The sequence below is a fragment of the Lepisosteus oculatus genome, chromosome 7, assembly GCF_040954835.1.
Source record: "Lepisosteus oculatus isolate fLepOcu1 chromosome 7, fLepOcu1.hap2, whole genome shotgun sequence".
Taxonomy (NCBI): domain Eukaryota; kingdom Metazoa; phylum Chordata; class Actinopteri; order Semionotiformes; family Lepisosteidae; genus Lepisosteus; species Lepisosteus oculatus.
The window spans coordinates 39,776,468-39,804,013 of NC_090702.1; the positions used below are offsets into that span (position 1 = coordinate 39,776,468).

Below are 27,546 nucleotides of genomic sequence, written 5' to 3' on the forward strand. Positions count from 1 at the left end.
AAAAAGAAAAAAAAACATAAGCCTTCTACACTGTTCACAAATGGGACACAGCAGGATATTAAAGAATCACTGTGAAGAAGGCAGATATAAAAACACACAAAGGAAAAAAATACTAATGAAATGTCCAACATAACAGGATCTAATAATGTGCTAAACATTTTCTCTTTGATAATTCTCAGCAATAAAATGAAATTCAGCGAAAGCATCAGTGACACGGGTGAAATGCACTTCACCATAGTGCACTGTGTAAATTGCGTGAAGAGTAAACATACAAACCCAGGGATAAGCTGTGCAGAATCCATACCAACATACAAAGCTTGGTTAAAAAAAAGCTACAGTCTTGTTTAACTAAAGAACCAAGCAAGCAATTTGCTCGTATTCACAGTTGACACCGCTGAGTGACAAACACTGGAGGAGACAAATCGAGGCCTAGAGGAACTGCTGATGTGTAGCTGCGGCTAATCAATTCTCCATGTAATGTTCTCATTTGGAATTGATTATTCACAGAAGTTATTACACAGTATGTACTGCGGATATATATGTATATCTGATACAAATGTGACCTGAACATTTCAAGTTTTATGTAAAATGAGGTTTAAATGTGCACTAAAATAAACTAAAACTTGTTTACTGTACATTAAAGTACCATAAAATGGTTGTGAGACGAAGCAAGGTAAAATTCTCTAAGCACAAGCAATCTTCTGGAAAGATACAAAGAGAGGCCTTTGTTCAAGTACCTCTCAGTTTATTTAGGAGTGACATGAATGGAAACAAATTTAATAATGAATACTGTGCCCCTTTTATTTTTATTGACTGTATACAAGACATACAATTAAAGCAGTGAAACACGTTACAGAGTTACAGTAAGGGGAATGGCTGTGTGCAAGGGAAAATTGTTAAGTATAATAAGCTGCCTGAGGCTAAGAGCCCAGGCCTGCTTACATACAGTACCATGAGTGTTGATTCAACCTCTGCTCAGGCACTCATCCCACAGTGACTCAATTATAAACTGATTTACTGTTAACGTGCTGGTTATTAAGCAGCTAGTGCACGGACAAAGGTGTGCTTTCTAAACTCCAACTAAACCATTCCCAACTGCTGTCTAGAAAACTGCTACTCACTGCACAAGTGCTCTGTCTAGACTGCACAACTGTCTTTCATTTTAAATTTAAGATTTTTATTTACTATGCTAGTTTTTTGTAATTTCATATTTTCCAGAGTGAGCACCATCTCAGATGTCTTATAATGTATAACATTATAAAAGGGTACAGTAAAAGCATAGTAAAATTTAAATATAGAAAAATTGTACAACTACTGAATTAAGCTCAAAATTCAGAACTTTGTGAAAATATTGTATAGCTGCCATGTTGTCACGTTGTCCCATGGGCGAGAGGGTGAGTTTGCGAAGACTGCCGCTTAATCAGTCCTTCCTGCTCACTAGTCACTCTAATATATAAATGAATGTGATGTACGAGTGAATAAGTACAGGTTGTGCAGCAGACATTTCACTGCACTGCACAAATGTTACAACGTGATCTGTATGCAGAGTTAACAGGCAGTATTTGCTGGCAAAAGTTTCTCGAAGTTGAGGGCAATATTTCCATTGAAATAAAAGAGATGCATTCACAAGCCTGCTTGTCTACAACGTAATAGGCTACTTCACTTTACAGGAAGTTCTGTTCCCTCGTTCTGAGTTGCAGACAATAGCGGCAATATAGTGCTGTGCATACTTGGAAATTTTTGTGATGTAAATTGGAGATTTTACACATTACTGCGCATATTTTACTTTCATTGTGGTCTGAGTTGCATTCATCATTGCCCATTCTTTCTAACAATGAAATGTGAATGTCAAATTATTTATTAACTGTTTAATACTACTTTAAGACAATTCAAACTGCTTTTATAGGATATGACATCTTTATATTCTTTCATTTCATTAAAGTACGCTGGATTCAAATCATGTTTATCACTGCACATTATTTTTAAGACAGTTTAGGCTTTGCCTGACAGAACTGATCAACAATGAAGTCACTTTAAGACTTTATCGTATTTCTTTGTAAATATACATTGTCTTACAGCTTGCTCGCCTTGAAACCATACTACGTAGAAGAGGAGCACAACAGACAAAATCCTCTCCTTTTACATTCGTGGAGGGTGACACAGTTCAACTTCATTTTACATATGCAGACTGGTTGGAAGGTTTTCTATGGGTTCTGGGGCTCTGCTGCTTTCTTCTCTCCAGAAGATCCATTCACAAGCTTCTCCACATCCATGCCTAGTTCTGGCATTGACTCGACTGCATCGGACCCATCATTAAAAAGATGATGACTTAGTGCATCTACAGTACCAGAAGCTCAAAAACTTGAAAAAAAGTTATGATTATGTACTGTATTCCTATATACTACAATCTGCTTTTTAATTTTTTAAAGCACTGAAATATTTCTCTCTACACTGCCACAATTAGGTGACCGAGATATTGATTGATTCTCCTTTAATTTCTAAGGATGATATTTAGCTGCATTTGGACATTATATTCTCCCCGTTCTTTTACCTTTTATTAGAGCTTTGATTTGGTAGTCCTCCCAGGGAGTTGTTAACTGGATTTTTTTGTGGTGAAGTGTGAGCCTCGCACACGAGGCTGTTCAAAGTGACACTGGGATGTGCAAACAGTAGGTATGAAAGGATATCAACAAAACATGGCACTGGCACGGCACCTTTTTCAAAAAACTAATGGAAACACTGCGGCATGCCTTCATAGCAGTGCCAGCATGGCTCTTCAGTATTGTGGGCATGAGGTATAAATATCCACTTGAAATCAAGAAGCATTCTGTGATCGTAACCAGACTACATGGTAACGGCCCTACTGCTGGCGGCACAATTATAAATTACAATTTAAAGGTCTGTTGAGTAGAGCTTAAAGCCAAAAAGCTGAAGCTAAACCTTTAAGTGACGGGGAAAAAAAAAATTCTATGTACACAACTTCCGTAATTATTAGCATCAAATGACAGAACTATTAAAACAAACTCTCACCTTAACAATTTCATCTATGAAGCACACATGGGTGACAGGGTCTCTTTTCTTAGTCAGAACCTTCTGGAGATGCTGTACCTGCAACCACACACATACAGAAATCTTACTCAAAATATCAATGTTCCTCGATCCGATGTGTTACATTGGTCTCTTTTCACTCTTCCAATTCTCCCATTATTCATTAATAGGAAGTTATTTAAGGAAGTATTATCAGGATGCTTTCTTCAAGTACTCTAATGCTTTTGCTTTCATTCACATGCTTCTCCTCATTTTCTCAAGGCTTGGGATCAAATGACCCAACAGAAGCAATAAACAAATCCAGTTTTACTGGCAAGATCCTCACTCTAACTTCTAACTTCTTAGTGATGAATACATGAGGTGCTAAACCTTGCAAAACTTTTTCTGAAACCTTCGACGTTTACTGTGAGAATGACGACTAAAGTCTAGTTACACTTTAGAAGAAAGCAGAAAGCAACAGCAACAGGGAAGTCACCGTCACCAAAATAACTCTGCTTCATCAGTGCATTCAGCACCACTTGCAAAGAACAAAAGTCCGCTTTGAGGAATCAGAGATTTCCCTCAACACGTACTTGTCCACAGGCTGCGCAGATCTGATCCATAAGCTTCTCGAGGTTCGTCCAGAGAGCTGCTCGGAATGCAGCAGTGTTCCCTGGAGTTGGCATCACGGCTCTTCCAGGGCCCCCTACGCACCAAAGGTCAAAAAACAAACTCACTATCAATAGGAAAAGGACTATCCGAGAACTCGAGCACTTTAGAGACCCATTACAGAATTCCCAGTCTGTAACACAGTGACCCATCTTTTATGTAAATTCGAATGACTTGAGATTATGTCTAATAATGAGTTATTTCTCCATTTTTTAAATACTTTAGACTTCTTATTAAATTTCATAATGTGATAAAGCAAACTCAAAAAAATCTGTTGGAATGTGCATTGTGCTTTTTTTCATGAAAAAGGAAATATTGAAATGTGCATAATTAAAGAAGCGGAACCAACACGGTAATTTCTTAACAAATAGTTACATCAAATTTGGAGTTATTAATCCATCTGGAAAAGAACCGAAAAGGCCATCCAGACACACGGTTCTTTGTAAGCCAATGAAAAGACCTCTCTGCAACATAAATACTATACCTCTTGTGTTTGCCTGATTCATCTGAGTCAAGACTTTGATGTCTAGAGCATTGGCTACGTTGTCTTCTAAGGAGGCACGGTATCCATCGACCACGCTGTTGATGGTTTCTTTTAAACTTCCGAGGTTATAAAACACTTGAAGTGCTGTTCCCACCTGAGTGGGGTTCTGAAAAAGAAAAACAACAAAAAAGCAGAGCTATAATAAATTGACAGTCCAGTGTCTGATTTTTTATTTTTTTATTTTCACAGAACAACAAACATGATGTGTTTGGTATTTAATTACTGGCATCATATGACTGTCCTTCAAGTGACTAATGACATTAGTAAGAGCTGGATTTTCGCCACTTCTGAACATGACTTCCAGAAGGCAATTATGCACGGCTGGGTACATCTTGAGTTTACGCCTTTCCCTACACTTCCAAAATATTTTTTCAACTAAAGGGAACATGATGTAAAAAGAGGTAGATGGAACAGGTGTTGCACTTGGTAAGAGGTCTTAGTACTGCAGACGACAACAAATGCATTCTCCAGGACCAGAAACAATCATTTCTTGATCAATAATGTTATTGACCACTTGTTCAATTTAAAATGAAGAAGAACAAACTACTTTCTCTTTTCATTTGCTCTTGTAACAGATCATGTTTAGGAATTTCTCTTCAACACTCTACCCAATGGAGAAAAATGATTCTTATTTTTTATAGTCATACAGCAAAGCTGATAGTTTTATAAAACTTAAAAGACAGGTCTACACAACTGAACATTAAAAAGCTGGGACCCTGCTTTCAATTCCTGGAGTACTATTGGGGTGGAGTGCGTACTGTATGTCCTCCCCATGTGCGCCCTGTGGGCTTCCTCCAGGTGCTCCAGTTTCCTCCCACAGTCAAAAGACATATTGGTAGCCTACTTGGCTTCTGGGAAAACTGTGCATGTTTGTGTCTGTGTCTGCCCTAAAATGGAATGGTGTCCCATCCAGGATGTATCCTGCCTTACACCTGTTGCTTGCTGGGATGAGCTCCTACTCACCTGTATTGGATAATACTGTTAGAAAAATAGCTAATCATGCACTAATGCATAAATCAATGCATGGATAGCTTAATCATGCACAACAAAAAGAAAGAAATGTAAAAAGGTTGCTCTACTGATTTGAGTATGATTTGAATTAAATTTAAATAAAGATAAGTGCCATATGATTATGTCAAGAATTACATCTCCCTGTTTCTAGAGTGTTTCTCATCCTAAAGGATTTAAACGTATATTACATAGATGAGGAGACCCATTTCTTCCACCACTGATGTGCTGAAGCCACCTGGAGCCACATTGCACAGCACATCAAGTGGAGAGGTGAGAAATTACTCTCACCAACTGAATTAAGGGTGAAAATTAGGTAGATCAAATCGTGGAAGCTCACAGTGGAATTAGCCAGGACATAAAAACTAACACTCCCTACTCTTAGGAAGAGTCTCATAAGATAGTCAGCAACCAAATAGTCATGACCACAGTTTAACCTTTTATCTGAAGAACCACTATAGCAGTGTTCCCTCTCACCACACTGGGGGATTGATTTGGAAGTTCTGGTCCAGAGCAAAAAGCAAAACCTTACACTGTTAGGATACACGATAGTAATGTTGCTGTGACACCTGGACACCTGATCACAAAATTATTTTCTGCCCTTTTAATGAAATTAACCTTGACTCAGTGCTTTGCTAAGGTTTTACTTCCACCTGGGTACTTCAGTGTCTCTGTAACACTCCATAGGGATTCAAAAGGTAGAAGAGGGGATTTAGGTCATCGCCACGCTGTCTATAAAAAGTACAGCTGAGTTACTGATTTTCTCCTCATACTGTATGAAAGGAGCTATTAGTAATAAGCATATCACCTTAAAAAGGGCAGAGCTCCAAAAAACTTTTGAAAAACATACATCTTACAAACAAATGGAAAAAAATAATCCCCAAAATAACCCTTACTTGCTACATTAATTCTGTTCTATAACAGCCAACCTGACGTTTTAACACTACAGTGTTCAGTTTGGGAAAAAAAATATTTGAATAATTCTGTGTAATAAAAAATGAGGGTTGCAAGCACTCAGGTCCGTTTCAGAAGCACATAGGGTTGAAAACAAGGCTTTTGTGCTTTTCATATACAGAGGTCTTTAAGAAAGAATGGCTTAAATCACATCTATATCTTTTTATCACACATATAGATCCCTGAGGTGTTTTATAACAGTGCCCCAGCTCAATCAAAAACCACATTCTTCAATCCCCCCATGTCTTAACCTACAGTAAAAGCAGGTGTTCAGAAAGCTATTTCTTAAGGCTTATGATTCTCAGTATGAACACGACGACAATGGCATAGTGACATCCTCTCTATCGGATAATGATTTTAGGCAGCTGAAACAATGCTCAGGTTAGGAAAGAGAAAATGAAAAAAGAATCCAATAAGCACAATACAAACCTACATGAATAACTGGCTCCCAGCCACCCCTTATATATTAGAGACATGTTCACAACCCAGAGCAATAACAAAAACTACACTGTCTGCCAAGCCTGCTCAAGGAAATTCTTTGTATGGTAATCTAAATTAGCACTCTTCATTGTATTGAGTATCTCATGGTTGGTTTCTCTGTGGAAAGCAGCTCATTCATTTTCTATACTCCACTTCGGAAAGAAATGTGTTCTGCACCGAGAACTCAAATGCCAACATGAAAGGTGAAAACAGTGTAACGTAAATTAGAAACTGCAATGCAAACACTGGCGCGAGGACAAAATGATAGACAGGAAAAATCCATATTCTAGCCAATCCTAGTTTTAAAATTTCATCCATCCATTCCTCCAGTTCAGGTCTCCTAGAAGGCAATTAAGCTACCAATATGTCTTTGAACAGTGGGAGGAAACCTGGAGAACCCGGAGAAAAACAAAGTGAACAAGGGGAGAGCATACAAACTCCATGCAGACAGCACTCCAAGAATTGAACACAGGGCCTCACTGCTAATCACTGTACAGATTTTTTTTTAAAACCTTTAGTTAAAATTTAACAGCCCCAAGGTAAAATGAACCATTTTACTGTCTGTATTTTTTCTTTCACATAACCGAGGACACTGCCTTTCCCTTACAGCCATTACCCAGCAGCCATATCACCCTGCAACTCACAACTGGCAACCCACTGATATGCAGGTGTGAGCCTGGCAAGCACCTGGATGGGAGACGTCCTGGGAAAAACTAGGGTTGTTGCTGGAAGTGGTGTTAGTGGGGCCAGCAGGGGGCACTCAACCTGTGGTCTATGTGGGTACTAATGCCACAGTATAGTGGACACTATACTGTAAAAAGGCACCATCCTGCGGATGAGAAAAACAAGGTCATGACTCTCGATGGTCAAAAAAAAAAATCCCATTGTGTTTCTCAAAAAGAGCAGGGGTGTAACCCCGCCGTCCTGGCCAAATTTCCCATTGGCCCTTACCAATCATGGCCTCCTAATAATCCCCATCTATGAATTGGCTTCATTACTCTGTTCTCCTCCCTACCAATAGCTGATGTGTGGTGAGCGTTCTGGCGTACTATGGCTGTCAAGAAAAGCGCTATATAAGTGTAAGCAATTATTATTATTAGTTCATATTGCATCTACGCCTGACATTCACTATGCAACATGTACCCTAAATAAAGTTTCCCGAGTTATGATACCCATTTTCCTAATCAGAGCAATCAAAGATTGTAGTTGCAATTTCAGTTAAAAACCTGTATAATTGAAAGTCCAAAGCATATACAGTACATGTGACAACAGAACTGATCTGTTTTTGTAGGATCTACAGTAAACACCTGGCAGCTGTAATAGTAAAACTTTTTGGTCTCTGTGATAAAAATATTCTTTTACAGCTCAATTCAATATTTTATTTCAATATCTGAATTTAATATGAAACCCAGGAAATAAAACATCTTCTACTGTGACTTTTTCTAACACCAATATGAACCAGAATTGCTTAGAAACCACATGTTGGCAGGAAAATTAAGATATGTATGTGTATAATTAATTTTCAAATTGAGAGTCTCTTAAAGTTTAAATTAACGTTAAAAGAACTGTCGTTTTGTTATACTGCACATCTGTTACACACCTAACAGAATAGATGGACATCATCTAGCAAGTGTGCAGTTTAAAAACAGACCTGGGTGCTTGAGTTACAGACAGACTTTCTTTCCGAGATTGAGTTGATTTTGATAACTTAATCAGGATATAAAACAAAATGCCTAAACCTTTCATATTTTTAAAATAACACTCTACAAGTCAGGATAGCAACAAAACCTGTGTAAGTGTATTTCAGATTTCCCATGAAGAGATGTTCAATTGTAGAAAGGTAAAATATATATATATCTTTGGGCAGATTCAGGAAAATTATAAATCAATAACATTTTATATAAGCAAACATTCCTAGGCTACACTTCAAAGTAAGTGTGCTCTAATAAGGAAAAAATTTGACGCTGGAAATACGGTATGTCTATGACAGAATGTATTCAGCACATCAACCTGTAATAATCTGTTCAAATGCTTCTATGAAAACAAGGACCAAGGCATGGATGGACAGCTGTTCCTTTAACAAATCTGATCGCTTGAAGGGAACTTGTACAGCTGAGCCCTGTTGAAGGCGTGATTATTTTGTAATAAGGACTGCTTACTCATATTATAGTGGGCAGGTGAGGACTCCTACTGTAAATATGACTGAAACATACACCATATTTCTGCTCCTGATGAGCAAGAGATTAACTTTGATTCTTTAACTTAATCTCCCGTAAATTTCTCAAGATTATAGGCTATTTATTCTATTGTTTTCAATTTAAAGCCCCTTCAAGACCCCAAAAAATATATTTCCTTTTGTCTCTCTGAATTTTAACAGTCTGAATACACAGAAAGCTCCAAAAACAAATTGTACACAGTATGCCAATAGCATGCACTTATCTTTAGCATGCTTTACTGCTAACCTGCTATTCGGAGGTGTAATTAGAAAATATGAGCAATGAATACAATTATAGCTAAATCTGGAAACATGTTAGAGTTAAAAATAATTAGGTATGATCCATTGACACAAAAAGCATCAACTGTGAGTGACTAAAGAAATGTTTATGGTTTCCTCATCTCAAGCCACATTGCACTCACAAATACAATTAATGAACCACTTAAAATATGCCTCAAAAACCTATAAAAAGACCCATTCAAAAAACACCAACTATATAATTTATGCCTGATAAATTATAACTATTATAATAAATGCTGTCATTCAGGAAGTTGTTCTTATAGAAATGGAAACCACGTCAGCAAAATCACAGGCACATTCCTACTGCATTTTACTTGCTAAACTTTATATTTTAAATGTCACTGTGTATAAAGGCTTAAATAACTGGGCTGTATTGATCAATATTCGGTTCTACCACAGTTTTGATGGGGCTCCAAGACCAGGATCAAAACACAAAATCGCTTCAAGTAGGTATTTCTGCTACATATGGTCGAATATCAGGTCATACATTCAAATTATATGCCACAAAAATCCAAATCTATTTTCAGTTTTACTCAAAGCACAATGCATTTATTTTATAGTAAGGCTATGTGAAATTCAAAGGTTTTCAATTTTACAAAGGATGCTGTGCTGAATAGGGTAAGGTATTTCAACAATTCAGAAAAGGAAACTGTTCTAACAGGAAACTGCAGAAAAAATATGCATTCATCAAACCAGTAGTGAAATATTAAAAATAACCTTTGGGAAAAAGCAATTCCTTACAATTTTTAAAGAAAGATACTGCCTCTTAAAGACTCATATATTTAACCATAGTGAGCAACAAAAGAAACTAGCTGTGAAGTACGGGGTTACTTTTCTTACAATTTACTCTCTATTAAGGTTTTCCACTATTATTATAGTTACAGTATTATGAGATAGCTTTTTTTACCCTGGGTTTTTGTGTTGCTGGGCAAATAATGCTGCACATAAGTCAATGTAATCAATTTTGCTACCAGTGTTAGATCTAAAGCAAATGTTGAAGGTCAGGCATAGAAATATCGCCAATACTGCCTCAGTTGCCTTTGCATCTGAGCTGAATGCGGAGGCACAATACACTATTCATTTAAATGTTATTTCAGCATATTCCAAATTAAATCCCTAAATGCACAGGCAACTGCAATTCAGAGAAAAGACAAAAAAGGCTTTATCTTAATTAGGTCACTAATTAACACAAATAAGTCTTATTCTAAAAGCAAAGAACTCTAAAGAAAATATATATGTTTCAATTTTTCTACAGAAATAATTTCCTTGTAAAGTTGTTTCAGACAGTCAAATCACACTGATACTATAAAAAAGACAAAGGAGTTATTTTTAAGTGACTGTGCCATCCATAAAAAATAATAGTTTTGTAATAATACAACCATCTGAGGTCATAAATTGGTCAAATGTTTATAATTTACAGTACATAAAATGTTTCTAATGAAGAAAAATATCATACATCTGTCCACTGAGTAAACCACTGAGTCACACTATGGTATTTCATTGTCCTACTTTAGGATTAGTGTTATGACCTGCTCTGATCAAGAGATAACAATCAGATGATTATATCATATAATGAAAAAAAAGACTTACATGTTGTTTGTCATAGTTTATGCTCCTTAAAATATTACAAAAATGTGTCATATATGTGTAGCAGCAGATTCAGGTCATGTATATCTCATTAATACAACTACAGAAAAGAGGATCAATTATACATATAAAAGACTTACAATGCAGAAAGGCAAGTTTCATGTCTGTCTTTAATGTAGCAGCAGAGATGAGGTGAAACAATGAGAGTGAGGTGGACAATCACCATTTCATACATAAATCTGCTGAATTCTTGCAAAAAGCACATGACAGCAATTGGCTGTAAAAATAAAGGCATCTGCTACAATTTACACTGTATTTTGTAATATGCTACTGTAATAGGGTACTGGGATCACATTAAGTCAGTGCTTCACACATTTGAAAATACTGATTGTATAGTCTATGAAAGTCTAAATAACATTTTTGCATTTTAGTTTTAAATGGCAGTAATAATTACAGGGGATGTACTCATAAATTAAATTCTCTTCAGGCGCACACCAAGATGGAGACAAGGGGACTTGAAAAAGGTCAGTAATGTTCAACATTTAAAAAACAAATAATGAGTCATTTAACCTTGGCAACTGCCATTTTAAACTACATGTGTTACTTAAATTTGAAGTTTGCAATCTCTGAAAAGTATTGATTGACACAACCTTAAGAACAAAATGGCCTTACAAGAGCATGTAAATGAGAAACCATCATAACTGAGTTGATTCAGCAGGATAAATGTATTTGGACTTACATTACACCACCACCTTCAAGATTGTTTTTGTACTTCATTAAAAGCTTTAATGAAGTACAATCAGATAAAGATGGACGATTAACCCTGAGAGAGCTGTGCAGCTTGACCAAACCTCATTGTAGCACACGGCAGCAAGTACTAATGATGACTAAACCTCATTACTAATTGAATTGGCTGAGGCTTGAATCTGAAGCAACCTACAGTATATTTGTACTTATTTAAGCAGCTGGCCATTTGGCTGGAGTAATTTTAGACCAGTACCCTTGAGCAAGTTTTCCAATAGCAGGGTTTGACTTGAACCCACAACCTTCCAGGTATGAGTCTAGAAGCCTAATCACTACTTCACACTTCCTGGGCCAGGCTGCCTACAGAGAGCACCCATGAATGTGATGCAAAGAATGAGCCAACACATTTCTATCCTTTTCTTTCATTTCCCCCTTCCTGCTGTAGGGCAATTTAAACACCAATTTTCAGGGGTTGCACCTGCTGTGTGATCAGAGACTGAAATAGCTGAGACACTCTCTACTAGTATTTCAGTTTTTTTTTTCTAGCTGCATGTTTAACCCTGAAACATTGCGAAATGCCTATTTTCAAATGCAAAACATTTTCTGTAATTTTTTCTAAATATCTTCTAGTGCAAGAAATAAGGCCTTATTAAAAACCTCCCCCCAAAATACTACAATTCTTTTAAATCTAAAATTATATATTTTTTTAAGAAGTTATAAGGGGTGTTCCCTTAATCCATTAAAATGGGAGAAATGTTAAAGCCTTGAAAAATATACTTTATAACATTTTTAAACTTATCAAAAGAGAGATCGCAAAATGTGATGTTAAAGCAAAAACGGAGAATGTTCAGAAGTGGTTTTCATGAAAATGAGCAAGGAAAAAGATGTCTGTTACGCAGACATTGCATCAAGCTGAAAAATTGATTCTATTGCAGCATATTGATGGGATTTACCTTAGATAATCTCTCGCAGGATGCATCTTGACACTAAATGTTTGCTACATGTCACAAGCTGCTTTTGAAACACAAAACTGCTATGGTAACCACAGCAACAGGTAACTGATAGCAGTTTAGACCTGAGATGTCTTTATCTCCAGTCAAGAGATAAGGAGGGGTAAATCATACCATACTAAAATGACAGCATGGGTTAAAGGAATTTATCTTGCATCATCTGGTCTATTGACTACTAATAAAGTTTTCATAGGATTTTCGGAAGTTGAATAATGACTTTAATTCATCCTGACTTTCTAAATTCCATGACTACGTGGAATCATTGACACTATCCGTTCCTTCATCAGGTAGACATTCACACACCAGAATATGTGGAACAATTGGACAATATATTCCATTTACAATTATTAATCTAAATGTCATCTAGATTATTCACTCATAGGTAACCCTCAAATTTAAAGGCAGTTAGGAGAAAAAAAAGAATTTGAAAATTTTGAGAAAAGTTTTACAACTACCACTATAAGGATGATAATGCCTTTGCCACTAATAATGGTGACTGTTCAACAACTTGTCACGTAATACACAATTTTGTGTTATAAAATTCAAGTTACAATTTAAGATGTGACATATTACAACACTACCATAAAAGACCACACCTGTCTTGAAATGCATCGTCATGCTGAATAATGTTTTAATGCATCTAGACCATCCACATGTTCCTCAATCACTTCTTATACAATTAAAATGAAGTTTGTGCTTAGTGAACACGAAACTACTCCTTAAGTTATTATAGGACGCGCATGTGCACAAACCTCTCACCTAGCAAAATACATTGCAGGATAAAAAGACATTAAAACTATAGGAAAAAGTTGAAAAATGCATGCCTTTACTCTTTTCTTCCCTCATAGTTCCCGGAGGATACAATGATTGCTCTTTTAATGTTAAAATCATCTTAACCTCTGGCTTGTCTTGTATCAAAGAATGGCTTTTCAAAAAACCTAACAGCACTGACCCATTTTTAAAAACATATAATTGCCTTTTTTCAGTCAGCATAGTAATTTGGCACCTGCTGTTAAATCAGCAATCTTAAAACACAGAGACAATTTTGAAAATCATATGAAATTAAATGCAAAACAAAATTAAGTTCAAAATAATTTTGAGGATATAGTAAGAGTCTGACCTCTAAGGGTCTAAGATTCAGACTAAGAGTCTGAATCTGAGTAATAGGATTTGGAAAACAAAGCTGTGAAGTTAACTTTTTTTATCTGGAGACAGGAACTACACCTCTGGAAGACAGGTGAAGGGTGAAGAGGATGAAAACCAGCTTTGACTTAAAGGATTTCTGAAAAAAGAGGTGAGGTGAGAAGCTGATTTAATCAAGAAGCCAACAGACTGTTGACAAAATTCAGAAATTACATTTTAAGAACATGGGATCGGATCATCCAAAGCGACATTTCTCTTCTTTATAAAATACAAAAAAAAGGTACTTAACTGAATTTCTCTGACTTATGTGGCTCAATCTTAAATGAAGAACTGTGTGAAGGAGGAACTTGGACATCACAGTTGAACAACTTGATTGTTCTTTAGCACACAGTACTAAAAAAAAATTGAATAATATTGTAGAAAAACAGAGCGTGATGCTTGGATAAAAAAAAAGAAGTGCAGCGAGCTGAATCGCAGACAAATTGGAAATCATCCACTTAAGAAGAGTAAGTTAGGGAGGTAGGTCCTGTGCTTCGAACACGCTTGACTAACATCCTGATTTTTCTTTTAAAGAAATCAATCTAAACTGCTTTGTAGCTCAGATATGATGAGCAATTTTCTTCTCTGTATTAAAAATTTACCAACACAAATAAGCAGATTAATATTAAAGACTTTTAGGAAAGAAAAAAGGAAAGCAAACTGTATAGTAATGAGAAAATGAAAGAGGTATGCAAAATTGGCTTTCCATTCCATTTATTTGTCTTGATATAGAAATAGAAAAAATAGCAACAGAAAAAACATTGTAAAATGTAGTCTAAAAATACTTTCGCTAAATGTAAGGTGAAAAGGCTTAGGAAACATTCTCTACAGATCTGTGTACACATAAGGGCAATTTATTCTTACTTTAGTCTTCTGTAGGCCTATATTAAAAAGCTGCATTCCACGGAAGCAAGAAAATAAAAATAATGATGAACCATGCTGTTCCCTTAGCTACATAAGAAAGATTACTTGAAGTAAATGTTCTGAGTCACAAAACGGAGGGGTGGAAAATGGGTTCTCATCTCACAATATGTAAAACAGCCTACTGTTAAGGGAAAATAATATTTAAAATTAAAAATCCTAATGCTCAGCAGTAAAATATGGGTTTATTTTTTCTTGTTCCAGCTGCTCTCTCTTATTTTCTTTTTCACTTATAGGAGGCTGCATAAGCAATCCATCCCATTGTAGTAATAATAAATTGCAATTGTGCAGCGTGTTGCATGCCAAAGGACACCAAAGCACATTACATGTGGGACTTGCTTCATGTCCCTCTGAAGTACAGCACTCGGCTCGGTCACACTTGGCAGTCACAATGCAGTTGCAGCATCTAGCACCTCAGACCAGGTGGAGAAGCAAAGAAAACCTTCATCACAGTTAGAAGGGAATATTAGCTAGGTGAGCCCTGAGTAGAATTTCACCACAATAGTGTGATGTAACACCCCTACTCTTACAAACAGTGCAATGGGAGTTCTAATTTCTGAGTAATCTGTACCTCGGATTAACATATCATCCAAAAAGAGGCTCCTCCTACAGTACAGTGTTCCCTGTGAAAATCCTTATTGTAGAAATTTGGGTTCAGAAAGAAGAGCGCTAGCTCCTAGTCCTCTTAAACTGCGAACAGCTGGAATCTGGTTTTCTTTGGAAGTCTTCCATCCCAGTACTAACTAGGCACAGCTTTCTTAGATTCTGAGATCTAATGAGATCTGGCTGAGTGGTAGCACAGCTGGTGTTAAGAATGCTGTGAAAAATACAAACTTTTATTGTCAATAATGCCACAAGAAAAACAAATGGACAATGAATAATTAAAATATGGGTTTAGTTTTAAAAAAATATGAAATACAAAAAAAATAATACCTTAGCAGAGGGCACGTTTTGCATGCTCTTTTCTGAAAAGAAAGCTAGCGGTCTTATCAGGCTTCTTCAAAATGCCTTCAGGGGTTTCAAATGAACATATTCATAAAAATAGGCGGCTTCTTTTTGCTTTTATAATACACCCTCCAGAAATAGCAGGGTGGAAAGTTTCACTCATCCAGCCCATAAATTCAAATTAACTAAAATACTTTACCTAATAACCTGAGAATTAACTTCTTAAAACCAAATCATATTCTACCTCTACAGCAGCATAGACACATACTGTATACACCCATTTTCTAAATGCTTTATCCAATACAGAGCTGCGGGGGAACCGGGACCTATTCTGGCAAGCAATGGGCACAAGGCAGTACACCTGAATGGGATGCCAGTACATCCCACACCAAGACGGACAAAGACACACTTAATCCACGGACAATTTCCCAGAAGGCAATTAACCTACCGGTATGTCCTTGGACTGTGGGATAAAACCCAGACGAAGACATAGAGAGCATACAAACTCCATGTAGACAGCACCCCAGGAACTGAACTGAGGATCCTAGTGCTGCTGGGTAGCAATGCTAACGCCCACAGGCACATATAGTCTAAACACAATATATTATACAAAAGAAAAAATCTTACTATATGTTAGTGTATGTCTTGTATTGTAACTGACCAAAGTGGAAGTGAAAACTACCACTATTTTTTCTTATATCACAAATCCTTATCCGTAACACGTTTAAAATCTCTGTCATGGCTGTGCAGTATGTTCTCCATATATTCTGCCATTTTAAAAGAACAGATTTCATTTAAGGTGCAAATTGACAATGTGCTACTCTGTAGAATGCCAACAGAATCAGGAAGGTCACACTTACCTGACTGTAATTCCTCGGATGAACGATTTTCAGCAAGGCAGTATGGGCTTTATTCAGTTCCATTAGATGATGGAGATGGAACAGTAAAAACCCGTATATATTCACATATATATATAAAACTATTCTATTTCAGTATAAGTCTCTGAAGAATCTAAGACATAAAAAGAGCTGAATATAAATTCACCATGTTATCATGAGAAAAATATTTTTTTTGTAGCAGGTGCCCTAACATATTACTGAAGAGACAATTTGGGCGAATTATTCATGGTGATCAACGTGCAGTATATACTGTGAATATAGGCTAGTGTTGCCTGGCCACTACTAGAAGCAGTACAAACCGAACATTTGCAATGTATGTGGCGTTTGGGTTTGCAGTTGCTGTTGGACCTGTCCCATTCCTTTTGTAGAGTCAAGTACGTGACAGGTCTTTGAGGCCTACAGTATATACCACTTAATACTCAAGCTCATCCCACAAGTCTCATGAGTAGGATGTCCACTGCATAAGTCGCCTCGTTGTCTCATCTCACAAGAAAGCCACTGTTAAATTAGCAGCATGATGATGTACAGTGGTGTACTTTGTCCTGCTGGAATGCTGACATCTCAAGTGAGGCTACAGAAAGGGCAGCATGTCATCGAACTTGATCAATGCAGAGCAGTGGAGTCTGGTTACCATTAGTCATCGCAAACGAAGGTCTCTACTGACCAGACAGTTCTGTCAAAACCATCACACTGAGGAGCTCACCATTGATTGCCCTGCAGTACACAGCAATCATCATGTCGTTCTGCACATTTGCAAATGATAAAAGGACTTGGCTCCTAGGTGGCTCCTTGTTGACCTGAGGTGATGCTCCAACATAGTGATGATCCGAACATGTTGTTCTCTTGACGAATGAGGCATCTTGGTCTTTGGTTTTCTTTCTCAATTTTTATTAGGTTTCAAGCTTACTGTATGCAACGGCCAAAGTCAATCAAGTGTGTCTGAGTTAGTCATGAATAACTATTTTATCAAGATGACACTAAACACGTTTGATCAATATTCAAATGGAGTGTACTTTATTTTTCTAAAACATTAAATGAGTGATAACTCTTTTAATGAAGCTTTAATAGGCTGACAACTTTCTTTTGCTACTGTATACACAGTATGATGTTTTCTATGACATTCAGTTTTTTTTAGATCCAAAGAATTTTCCACAGGTTATAGAAAACATACAATAAGTCATGATTACACATGGTACTGTATTCCTTCTTTCAGCTAATATACCCCAGTATTTTTCTTCTTTCACCTAATGATTAAATGAACTTCAGAATGATTTAACCATAAAGTGCCTTCATGAAAGGGTGACGTATAGAAGAGCTTCATTGTGTATAATAACCTGTGAAATTCAGGATCCAGGTGCTTAGAAATTAAATTTCACCCTTGTTACCATCCTAGATGAATATGGCAATTTCTGCTGAAGAGCTTGACTATGTACTTTTTGTACATTTGTACTTTTTTCTATGATACCAAACTCATCAGCTCACAAAATCAAAATAAGACTTGATACTTTCATTCTGTTAAATAGAACAAAGAAACTATAAGCATGAGATGAGGTTATTACAAGTATTTTTCTTCCTTTTCTAAAGGGGTATTTGTGGCATCAATAACAGTTATGTCTAGAGTTGATTAGAGTCCAAAATCCCTGGACAGTGCCCCATCTGTTACATTTCTGTTTTAAAATGGGAATATCAAGCCTTTTCTTCTGGTCAGACTCACTTAGTTATTCAGCAATTATTGATGTTTCGATTAAAGGGAAGGTAATAGGTTCATTCATTAAGAAAGCAAATATTTCTGAAGTGCTAAATGGCACACAGGACTAATCTCCTTTCTCTCCTTGTGGTCTGGGTTCATATTCCAACTAAAATCAGTCTCTCAGTCACATTGTAGTCTTAGAGAAAGTAATATATTGAGTGCATGCGATACCTTTTAACTTTTTTTCAGCTACAAATTGTTTTCTTTCCTGCCTCATATTTTTCTAACTCCACGCTTATCCCCCACAAATGCTGTGTGGGATGTGTGTAGAGCTTTGTGTGAGAACAATTTAAATATGAATATCATCTTGATATGTGCTATCTAAACTGGCACAAAAATACAAGCATGCATCAAAAAAAGCTATATCGCCATAAAATCTGCATTTTTTTCTAACTCCTGTAATTGGAAGGCGTATCTATACACAGATGTTGCAGTATGTGCTTCTTTCAGAGCAAGTATTATTAAGTTGTCCCTTATGGACAGGTCAGGACATACTACGTAAGTTTTCTTATCCAAATGTTGAGACAAGCTTGAAATGCAAACACATTTGAAGGTTGAATTTCTGGCAAAAAAAATGGAATTTGGTTACAACACCCCACAGTGCAGATCTTGAAATTCTGTTTCACAAAATCGATACATTCTTTAAACTGTGTCTGGATTTTTAAGTCTGATTTTCTTTTATGTTTAGTAAATGTATACAATACATATCAGTTGAGAACTGTAGAAATACAACACATTTCATCACCTTATTCTTCCAAGAGATGAATGAACTTTACTAAGTAGTGTTATAATAATAGTAATAATAATAATAATCATAATCACAATAATCATAATAATCATAATAATTTACATAAATAAACCATTCTTACACACTTACAAAATAAACAGGATTACTGATTGTAGGCTGAATATATTTAAAAATGTTACAATAATCAGTTTTAAGAAAACCCTCCAACTGGGGGAGGAATAAAATCTTTTGGATTAAGGTAGCACATGCAATGAAGATGCTACCACTACCTAATATTTAGAAAACATGCTGATTAATTTAACAAAATAATTATTCATGATGGATATTTTTTGCTGAACCATATTAAAGTGTATTGTGCACTAACCTTCAGAAGAATCACTAGACATTTTGAAGTGTCCTAACTTGCAAGTAATATTCTTCTGTTCTAATGTAACCTGATGCTTCATATTCAAAACAGAGACCGACATTTTACCCTGAGTGGCAATTCCAGAAATGGAGTGTTGAGTGCAGATGGAGATATTGGCAGAATAGTAATGACGATTAACAGAGTTTCTACACTTGTCCATACTGTGACTAAACTTTAGTGCTTTTCAAACACAAGGACATGGCTACAAACTAAAAAACAAATCAGATTTCTGCACAATCCAAAATAATGAGCATTTTGAAAACAATATCTCGAACCACATATATAATTTACTATATAGCACAGATAATGAATGGATATAAGAAATGCAAGGTTATGCTTAAGCAAAAAAGAACCAAGTAAAAGCTTTAGGATCGAACATAAAAGCACTAATGGACTCTGACTCTCCAGTGGCTCTAGGGTAGGCATTCCATGGCTTTGGCACAAACAGTAAGCTTACAAGCTGACAGCTCTATCTTTAGGGCTATGTGTACTCCTGTAGCTATCTATGAGAGCCTCACATGCTTTGCTGACAAAGAATAACTAGAAATGAAACAGTCGTCTCAGTCACATTAAAAAAATTGCTCCTCCACAGTAATTCAATGGAAAGAAGAGTAACCTCAAACTACAGTACTTTACACCAAATATCTGGTACAGAGCCTTTTGGTAGCATAAAATTCATTTAATTCTTGTAACCCCAGGAAAGGTTTGTACCAGAAAAATGCAAGGAATAGAATTATTAATCACAAAATGCACCACTGTAATAATTTAAAAAATTTGAAGCGATATCAAATTTATCTATTTTTGCCCTTTATATTTGTACTTCAAATAAAATAACGAAAGGTTAAGACAAAACATCAAGAAAATATATACAGTACCAAGACAGGAAAGGCAGAGATCTTCTATTATACCTTAATGTGCTTTTAAATAAGAATGCATTAAACTCGTTTGACTTAAGCAGGTTGGCTAGTGTTTCAGCACCATAAAATAATAAAAACCACTTAACTGCTGCATAATAAGGTTACTACTTCTAAAACCTAACTCGGCAAAAGGCTTCAATAACAATCAGCCTTTCTAAGTTACAAATTACAGTGGGCAGGTCCTGTTTTTCAATTTCATGATTCACTTCGAACAATCCGATACAATTATGGCCTGAGCTATTCTTTAGCCAAACTTTAAACAGTATGTGGTTCAGAAAGATAATTCCCATAAATATTCAAGTGTACTCATTAATAGAAAGTACAAAATCCCAAAAAAGAAAAGAAAACAAAGCTTGGATTTGTTGTATTTCATTGAAAATTGGATTTCAAGCAACATTGCAATGTATGTAAATATATACTCATGTGCCAACACAAACAACTGCATGTGAACAAGTACCTTTCATCCCACAGGATCCCAAAGTGTTTTAGATCTCAAAGGATCGAAAAGCACACAGGAGCCAAGTCACTTTAATCACCCACAGGGGTTGCAGGACCCACACGAGTGATAAGCAGAAGCCATTCTGCCCCAGCAGCTCCAATGCATAGTAGATAAGAGCAAAAACAGAGAAACAGCTTTAACATCTGTATTAATAGGGAAACTGAGGCAGGCCAGAACTGCGAGTTGAAAGTATAATTTAGCCAGTTAAACATCTTACACCCTCAGGATCTTTACTGACCAAGAAGTTATAACTTCACTTAAATATCTTGGCTAAGGGCTGGCACACTCAAAATCACCATCCTGCAGCTCTGGAACTGGATTTAACTAATTCTGGTCCAGAGGGAATGTGCTACCTACACGTCCACCAACATGCCTGGAGTTTTTGTTGGATGTCTTCCATCTCTGACCTGAACATGCATACTGTAGATCTGTCAAGCTCCGGCTAGAAGTCTAAAAATAATATTTATCACCTCATCTCGCATATTGTATCCTTGTGGGAATTTAAACATATACATGTACTATAAACTATTATAGTATGTGAAATCCAAAAGCTGTTTATGTTCTTGACTATTTAAGGGCAATAGCAAAGCCAGGATTGTCCTCTCTCATGCTACTCAAGAAAAACAACTGAATGCCTTTAAAAATTAGTCCAACAGTCAAATTGAAACAAAATGTGGACAGGAACTGTTTGTTCTTCCACTACACAACCAAGCTCTTCGTTCAAAAAATACATGTTAATGTGATTTTTGGGAATATTTTTTTCATTTGTGCAAAAATCAGAAAGAAAACATTGCATTTTAATACACATAAAACGTTGTTAAGTATTTTTATGTATTTTTTATTATGAAAGCTGTACAGTTTCAAAATAAATGTAGCCAACAGTCACTTTTTACATGTACTGTATATATACACACATCTGTACACCTTTACTGATACAGATGCTCTCAACTTCCACCCTAATCTGGAAAGGTATTCATTCTAAGACATGTCACTTATCAAAGTTATCTAAATCATGCTTATAAGGGTGAAACAGCTGCCCATGGCTGCTAATGCTGAATCACATGCACATAAAAGTAGAATTAGAAGTGGTAGAGAAGCTCTAATTTCTGTAAGTTTGTAATTGCTTAAGAAGCTAATTTATATTCAATTTATACTCACACTTAATGCATTCTCTTTCAATAACCTTTTTTTCCAGCAAGTTAGTGGAGTCACCATTGGGCACCAGAATGGGACCCAGCTATGACAGTTTTTTTGTCTGTCGGCTGCGTAGAACGCTTCTTTGCTTCCTACACTGGCTTTATCCCGGACCTCTACAAGCGATACATAGAAGACTGTGTCGGTGCCGCCGCATGCTCTAATGACCAGCTGGAGCACTTTTTGCATCACTTCACCAAGTTCCACTCATCCCTCAAATATACAGTTTACATATCCTCTGCTACTCTTCCGTTTCTAGACATCAACCTATCCATTTACCTTCCCCAACTCTCTGCTTCGGTCTATTACAAACCCATAGATACACACATCTATCTTCTGTTCAGCTCATTTCACCTCAAACACACTAAAAACTCTCCCTTTTTCACAGTTCCTTCGGCTACAATGACTGTAGCGACAACATCAATTTCCAGAACCAAGCCCTCAATCCATCAACAGAGGATACCCTACCCACGTTATTGACAGGACCCTAACCCGAGCCAAAAACAGCCCTCGGACCATCAGCTCGATCAGGAACCCACGTTGTAACAACCGCATTCCTTTGGTGCTTCCCTACCACCCCAACACACTCTCTATCCCCAAGGACCATTAACAACAACTTTCCTATCCTACAGGATTATCCCTCCATTGGGGCCCTCTTTGTTCACAGCTCCCTTGACCACCCTCAGCAATCATCCACAACGGGCACTTTCCCCTGCAACAGAGCTTGCTGTATCACCTGCAAGTACTGTACATACTGTATCTAACACCTCACTCATTCAGGGCCCCTTAGGACAATTCCGGTACATTGTGTACCTTCAGCAGCCTTATTTACTGTATCTCTTGCAGAAAATGCCGAGCCATTTGGGAAAACAAATGGGAAAACAGGAAGGAGACTCAGAGACCACTTCAGAGAACAGGTCAGGGCTATGAAGATTAAAGATCTGTCCAAGCCCATAGTTTCTCATTTCACCTCTGACGGCCATGATCACACTGATCTTTCTTTCTGCGTTCTCAATGCATGGTTTCTTAACTCCTGTAGCAGAAAGACATCAGAAACTGAAATTATCCTGAAACTTGGTTCACACCTTCCCCCTTCTCTCAACGACAGACTTTTGGCCACTCTTTTGGCCGACAGACTTTTTTATAATAAAATCATACTAAGAGCAAGCATTCTGTATTTGCACAATGTTCATATTTCAATTATAGTTAGAGTGATGCTGAGAAGCACTGCAATATGGTTTTAATACATGTGCCTTTTATTACAAAACTTAATAAAACAAAGCAAATAAATAATGACAAGGTAGAAAATGTGTGTATTATTTGTCAAATGAAGTTTGTTTTTAAATGAAACAAAATGTAATGAAATATCTCTTCCATTAAACTTAAAACTATTTTAATGGAAAAAAGCTATTAATTCACATGCTGAACCAAACTACTAATTTTTAGTTCCCTGTTTAAAAATGAATATGGAGGATAAAACACTGTAAATTAAATGAACTGATTTGTATTTGCAAGATATGATCAAGCTTCAGTTCTGTAGTCACTCATATATTTCCAGAGAAGGAAGAATGAATAATATTTTTCCAATTTTACAACACCTCATTAGTCAGCAGCCATATCACCCTGCAGCTCTCAACTGGCTACCTACTGAAGTCTCCTGGGAAGATCTGGTTGCTGCTGGAAGTGGTGTTAGTGGGACCAGCAGGAGGCGCCCACCCTGAGGTCTGTGCTAGTCCAAATGCCTCAGTATAATGGCGAGGACACTATACTGCAGTGGGTGCCATCTTTCGGATGAGACGTTAAACCAAGTTCCTGACTCTCGGTGGTGATTAAAGATCCCCGGGCATTTCTCGTCAAGAGTAGGGAGTTATTCCGGGGTCCGGGCTGAATTTCCCCCTTCTGCCTTTACTGTGGCCTCCAAATTGTACCCATATACGATTGGCTTGCACTTGCTCTGCGATGGCGCCAGGTGTACCCTGGTGTGCCTTGTGTTTGTTGTACCAGGTGTGCCTAGCACTTGTTGCTTGCTGGGTAGGATCTGGTTTCCCGCGACACTGTATGGTATAAAGTGGTTTGGTAAATGACCTGACATGACAACACCCCATTATCAATGACACCAGTAAATCATTTTCATTCCAGTTCATCCCATTTTAGGTAATATGAAGCACCAAAGGTACAATCTCCTTCTGCAATTTGTTAAAAACACATTACTCCCACTGGTCTGAAACAAAAATATTTACTGAATTCGAGTGAAATTCTGTACATTAAAGATATATATTATAAAAGTAACAGATGGTGTTCATTATGCTGATCAGTGTTCCTGCAGCAGTCAAAATATCATGGTTTCACTGCACATATGTATACCTTCCCTCCACAAAGCTGCTGCAGAGACTACAGAAAGTAACTCCACTCATAGGTTTCATGAGTACTTGTACTAAGCTTTTGTGCTTGGGTAGCACCATGAAAGAGGGTGTCCTTTAGGTCTAAAAAAAAGCTTTTACAGTGTAATTTGTTTATACCTTGCTCTCAATGTCATAATTTCAGAATTATATTATCATAGAATTATTTGGTAATTAATAAAATCTAGACTTTCTCATCATCTTAAAAGTTTCATATTTTTATTTTTCAAAGAATGTTTAATGGTTCAAAATTAGCAATTTGTTAAAATCTACGGTACAATTCAAGTACATCAGAGAAGTGACAAACTTCAGCGTCTGCCATTCAGCTCCTTTGACCTGTCTGGTTGCTTGTGGGTAACTGACCTGTGGATGTCATCCTGCTTGTTCCAGACCCCCACATCCCTTTGTGTAAAAAAGTGCCTCCTGTTATCAGTTGCAAAAGCACTTCCAAGCAGCTTCTATAAATTTGCATAACTCTCTCTGCGTAATTTCCAACCTTGTATATTTTTTTAAAAAAACTCTCAGATGGGAACTTTAAAGAAATGGAGCACAGCAGAGTAATCAGGAAGTCACAGCCAAAACCATATTCATTATGCCAGAACAGGTAGCAACTACTCTTAGCTGCCTCTAAAGGCCCTCAACTATAACAAACCTTACGTGAGCTTTTCTGCTTTTTCTAGGTCAGCTCGATAAACACGTTAAGTGACATGCACTATATCAGACTAAGTGTTTATGTTCCACCTTACAAAACCTACATCTGGATTCTGCTGGGGCTGTGACAGTATGGCAACTCGCCATCCTTCACATGTATGATTTGCAGAAAACTGAAGGCAGCTTCTGAGGTAATTAGAACTCATTACTAACCACTCATTATTAACAGCTGGTTAACAGTTCGTACAGTTTGGGATATTTTAGTAAAGTTCCTAAAAACTTATTCCTGCCTGATTTCGAGGTCATACAAATGCAGTAGTTAAGGAAACTATGCACTAAGAATTGCCTTAAATATAACAAACAGTCTGAGAATATTTTGAGTTTTTTTCTGATTATGAGAAAAGTGAGTATTTTTTGATTTCACAATACATTGTATTCCTTTCAAACGTTTAATAAGTTGAAATATTATAACTTATCCCACAGGACACTAGATTCTGAAAAGTTTTTCTAATCATAATCACTCCATTAGGGAATCTGGAGCTACAGTGATAATTTTAGTGTCTGCAGATATCTTAAAGATGCCCTAGATAAAAATACTGTTTGGCAATGCACTGCAATTTGAGAAAGAACACTGCATTATCCTACTAAGAATCCCAACTTTCTATTTCTCAGAACTACAATTTCAGGTCTGAAAAACGATGAAGCTGATATTTTTTAATTAATGTGAGCTTTTTATTTATTATTTAAGTCTCGCACAAGTAATCAGTTGACCATTTTTAAAAAATAAATCTTCAATTAGTTTACAGCAATGCTTGTTGGTATTCAGAAATCATTTTATAACAAAACACCAGCCTAAAAAATATAAAAATCTCTTTTATTATTCCACATATCTGACACTCTCTTGGTCAGGACCTACTGCTCTTGTTGATCCCTAGCAAGGTCAGCTCTCATGAGGAATAATTAAATTTCCAGAATCAGGACAGCTCCGGGCCACAGAATTAAAATGGGTTTTATTTTCCTTCATGCAATTTTGTACATTATATGCAAGATCATCCAAATGAATCATGAAAACACAATGTGGTGAGTAAGAATTGTCATAAAAACTAATAATGCACTAATTTTTCTGTAGTTAGTCAGAATTTCAGTATTTATATACTGTATATTCTTTAAAAAACGGAGGTGGATTTCACCAATGTGCTTACAACTAGAGATATTTACACAGGGAAGCAAATTATATATCATTTCATTAAAAAGAGATGTTGCAAAAGTATCTAAAACCTCATATATTAGAAATTATTGTAATACTGGCACCAGGAGCATACAAACAAAAATAAACTTTATTAATGTTAAGAATGGTAGGTTACAAATTATGTGCAGAAATACATATAAATGCAACGTATTACATTTTAAATAGCTGAGGCATTCTTCATAGTTGATCATCATGAAAGCTAATATGATGGTGAACAACCAAGTGACAAGCGCAAAGGGTCAAATGATGTATTCAAATCAGGTACTATCACGCAAGTGATTAATACATGATGCTTCCACTTATAGCTTAAACACAAGCATGCAACTGGTGGCCGTGGAATGACAAAGATGCTTCTCAGTCCATAAGGACATTTCTCCATTTATCCTTCAAACTGGCAGGATTGTCACACTGTTTGTTGGTGACTGACTGTTAGGTATGCCACAGGATCCCGGGACACAGATGGTCATTTCCTGAGTCTATTTCTAAACAAAACTAGCTTACACTGTTTTGGGTTTTGATTAGCAATAATTTAATTAACTAATGTCTTTATACATACACAAGGACCTGCGTTCACTCATAGGTCTTAACTGTCTCGACACTGGAACATTGTATTAGGGTGGGATAGAATAAGAATTTTATTCAACTAAAAAAAAAAACTCAAGATCAAGACAAAACTCCCCTTCGATGTAAAAATCCTACCCATTTTTTCCCCCACTATTCAATATATTATTGAAAAATTCAGCTATATCCATTATATTGCACACATCCACAAAATCGCCAACAAAACCAAATTAAGAAATTATAGACCAATCTGTCTATGTACAGTACTTCAAGGTTAAGGGAACGATAAATTGAACTGACCTAGACAAATAGCTAATTCGTTTGGTAACAGAATTCTAGTGCAAAGGTTATGATAAAGTTCCTTATAAAATATTAAATGTTAAATTCCAGGCAGTAGGCATTCAAGCTATTACATGTATCTGCACTAAGAAGGTGTTGATGGATAGGAAGCAGACAGTACAGATAAGGAGTTTCTGGTATACTCAGTACACTAGTAAAGTTTGCATATGGTGCCAAAATAGGAGGATTAGTAAAAGCTGTAGAGTAAAGGAAATTCAAAAAGAAACAGACACAATTTTCACCTGGGCAAACACCTGGATGATGACATTTAATGTAGACCATTACAGTTTTACCTGCAGCTCACAGAAACATACTACATATACAAGTTGGGAAAAACGTAGTTTCAAG

General features: G+C 36.5%; 1 protein-coding gene across 1 annotated transcript in view; it reads right to left on the reverse strand.

The window, feature by feature from the left end:
* Nucleotides 1–27,546, reverse strand: part of cog5 (component of oligomeric golgi complex 5) — a 173,806-nt gene that overhangs the window by 85,144 nt on the left and 61,116 nt on the right. Inside the window, exons 8-10 of the mRNA XM_006633320.3 lie at nucleotides 4,181–4,346; nucleotides 3,621–3,733; nucleotides 3,031–3,108 (exon numbers count right to left, since the gene is read on the reverse strand). Coding sequence (XP_006633383.2) covers nucleotides 3,031–3,108; nucleotides 3,621–3,733; nucleotides 4,181–4,346 — 357 coding nt within the window. The remainder of the gene's footprint in view (nucleotides 1–3,030; nucleotides 3,109–3,620; nucleotides 3,734–4,180; nucleotides 4,347–27,546) is intronic.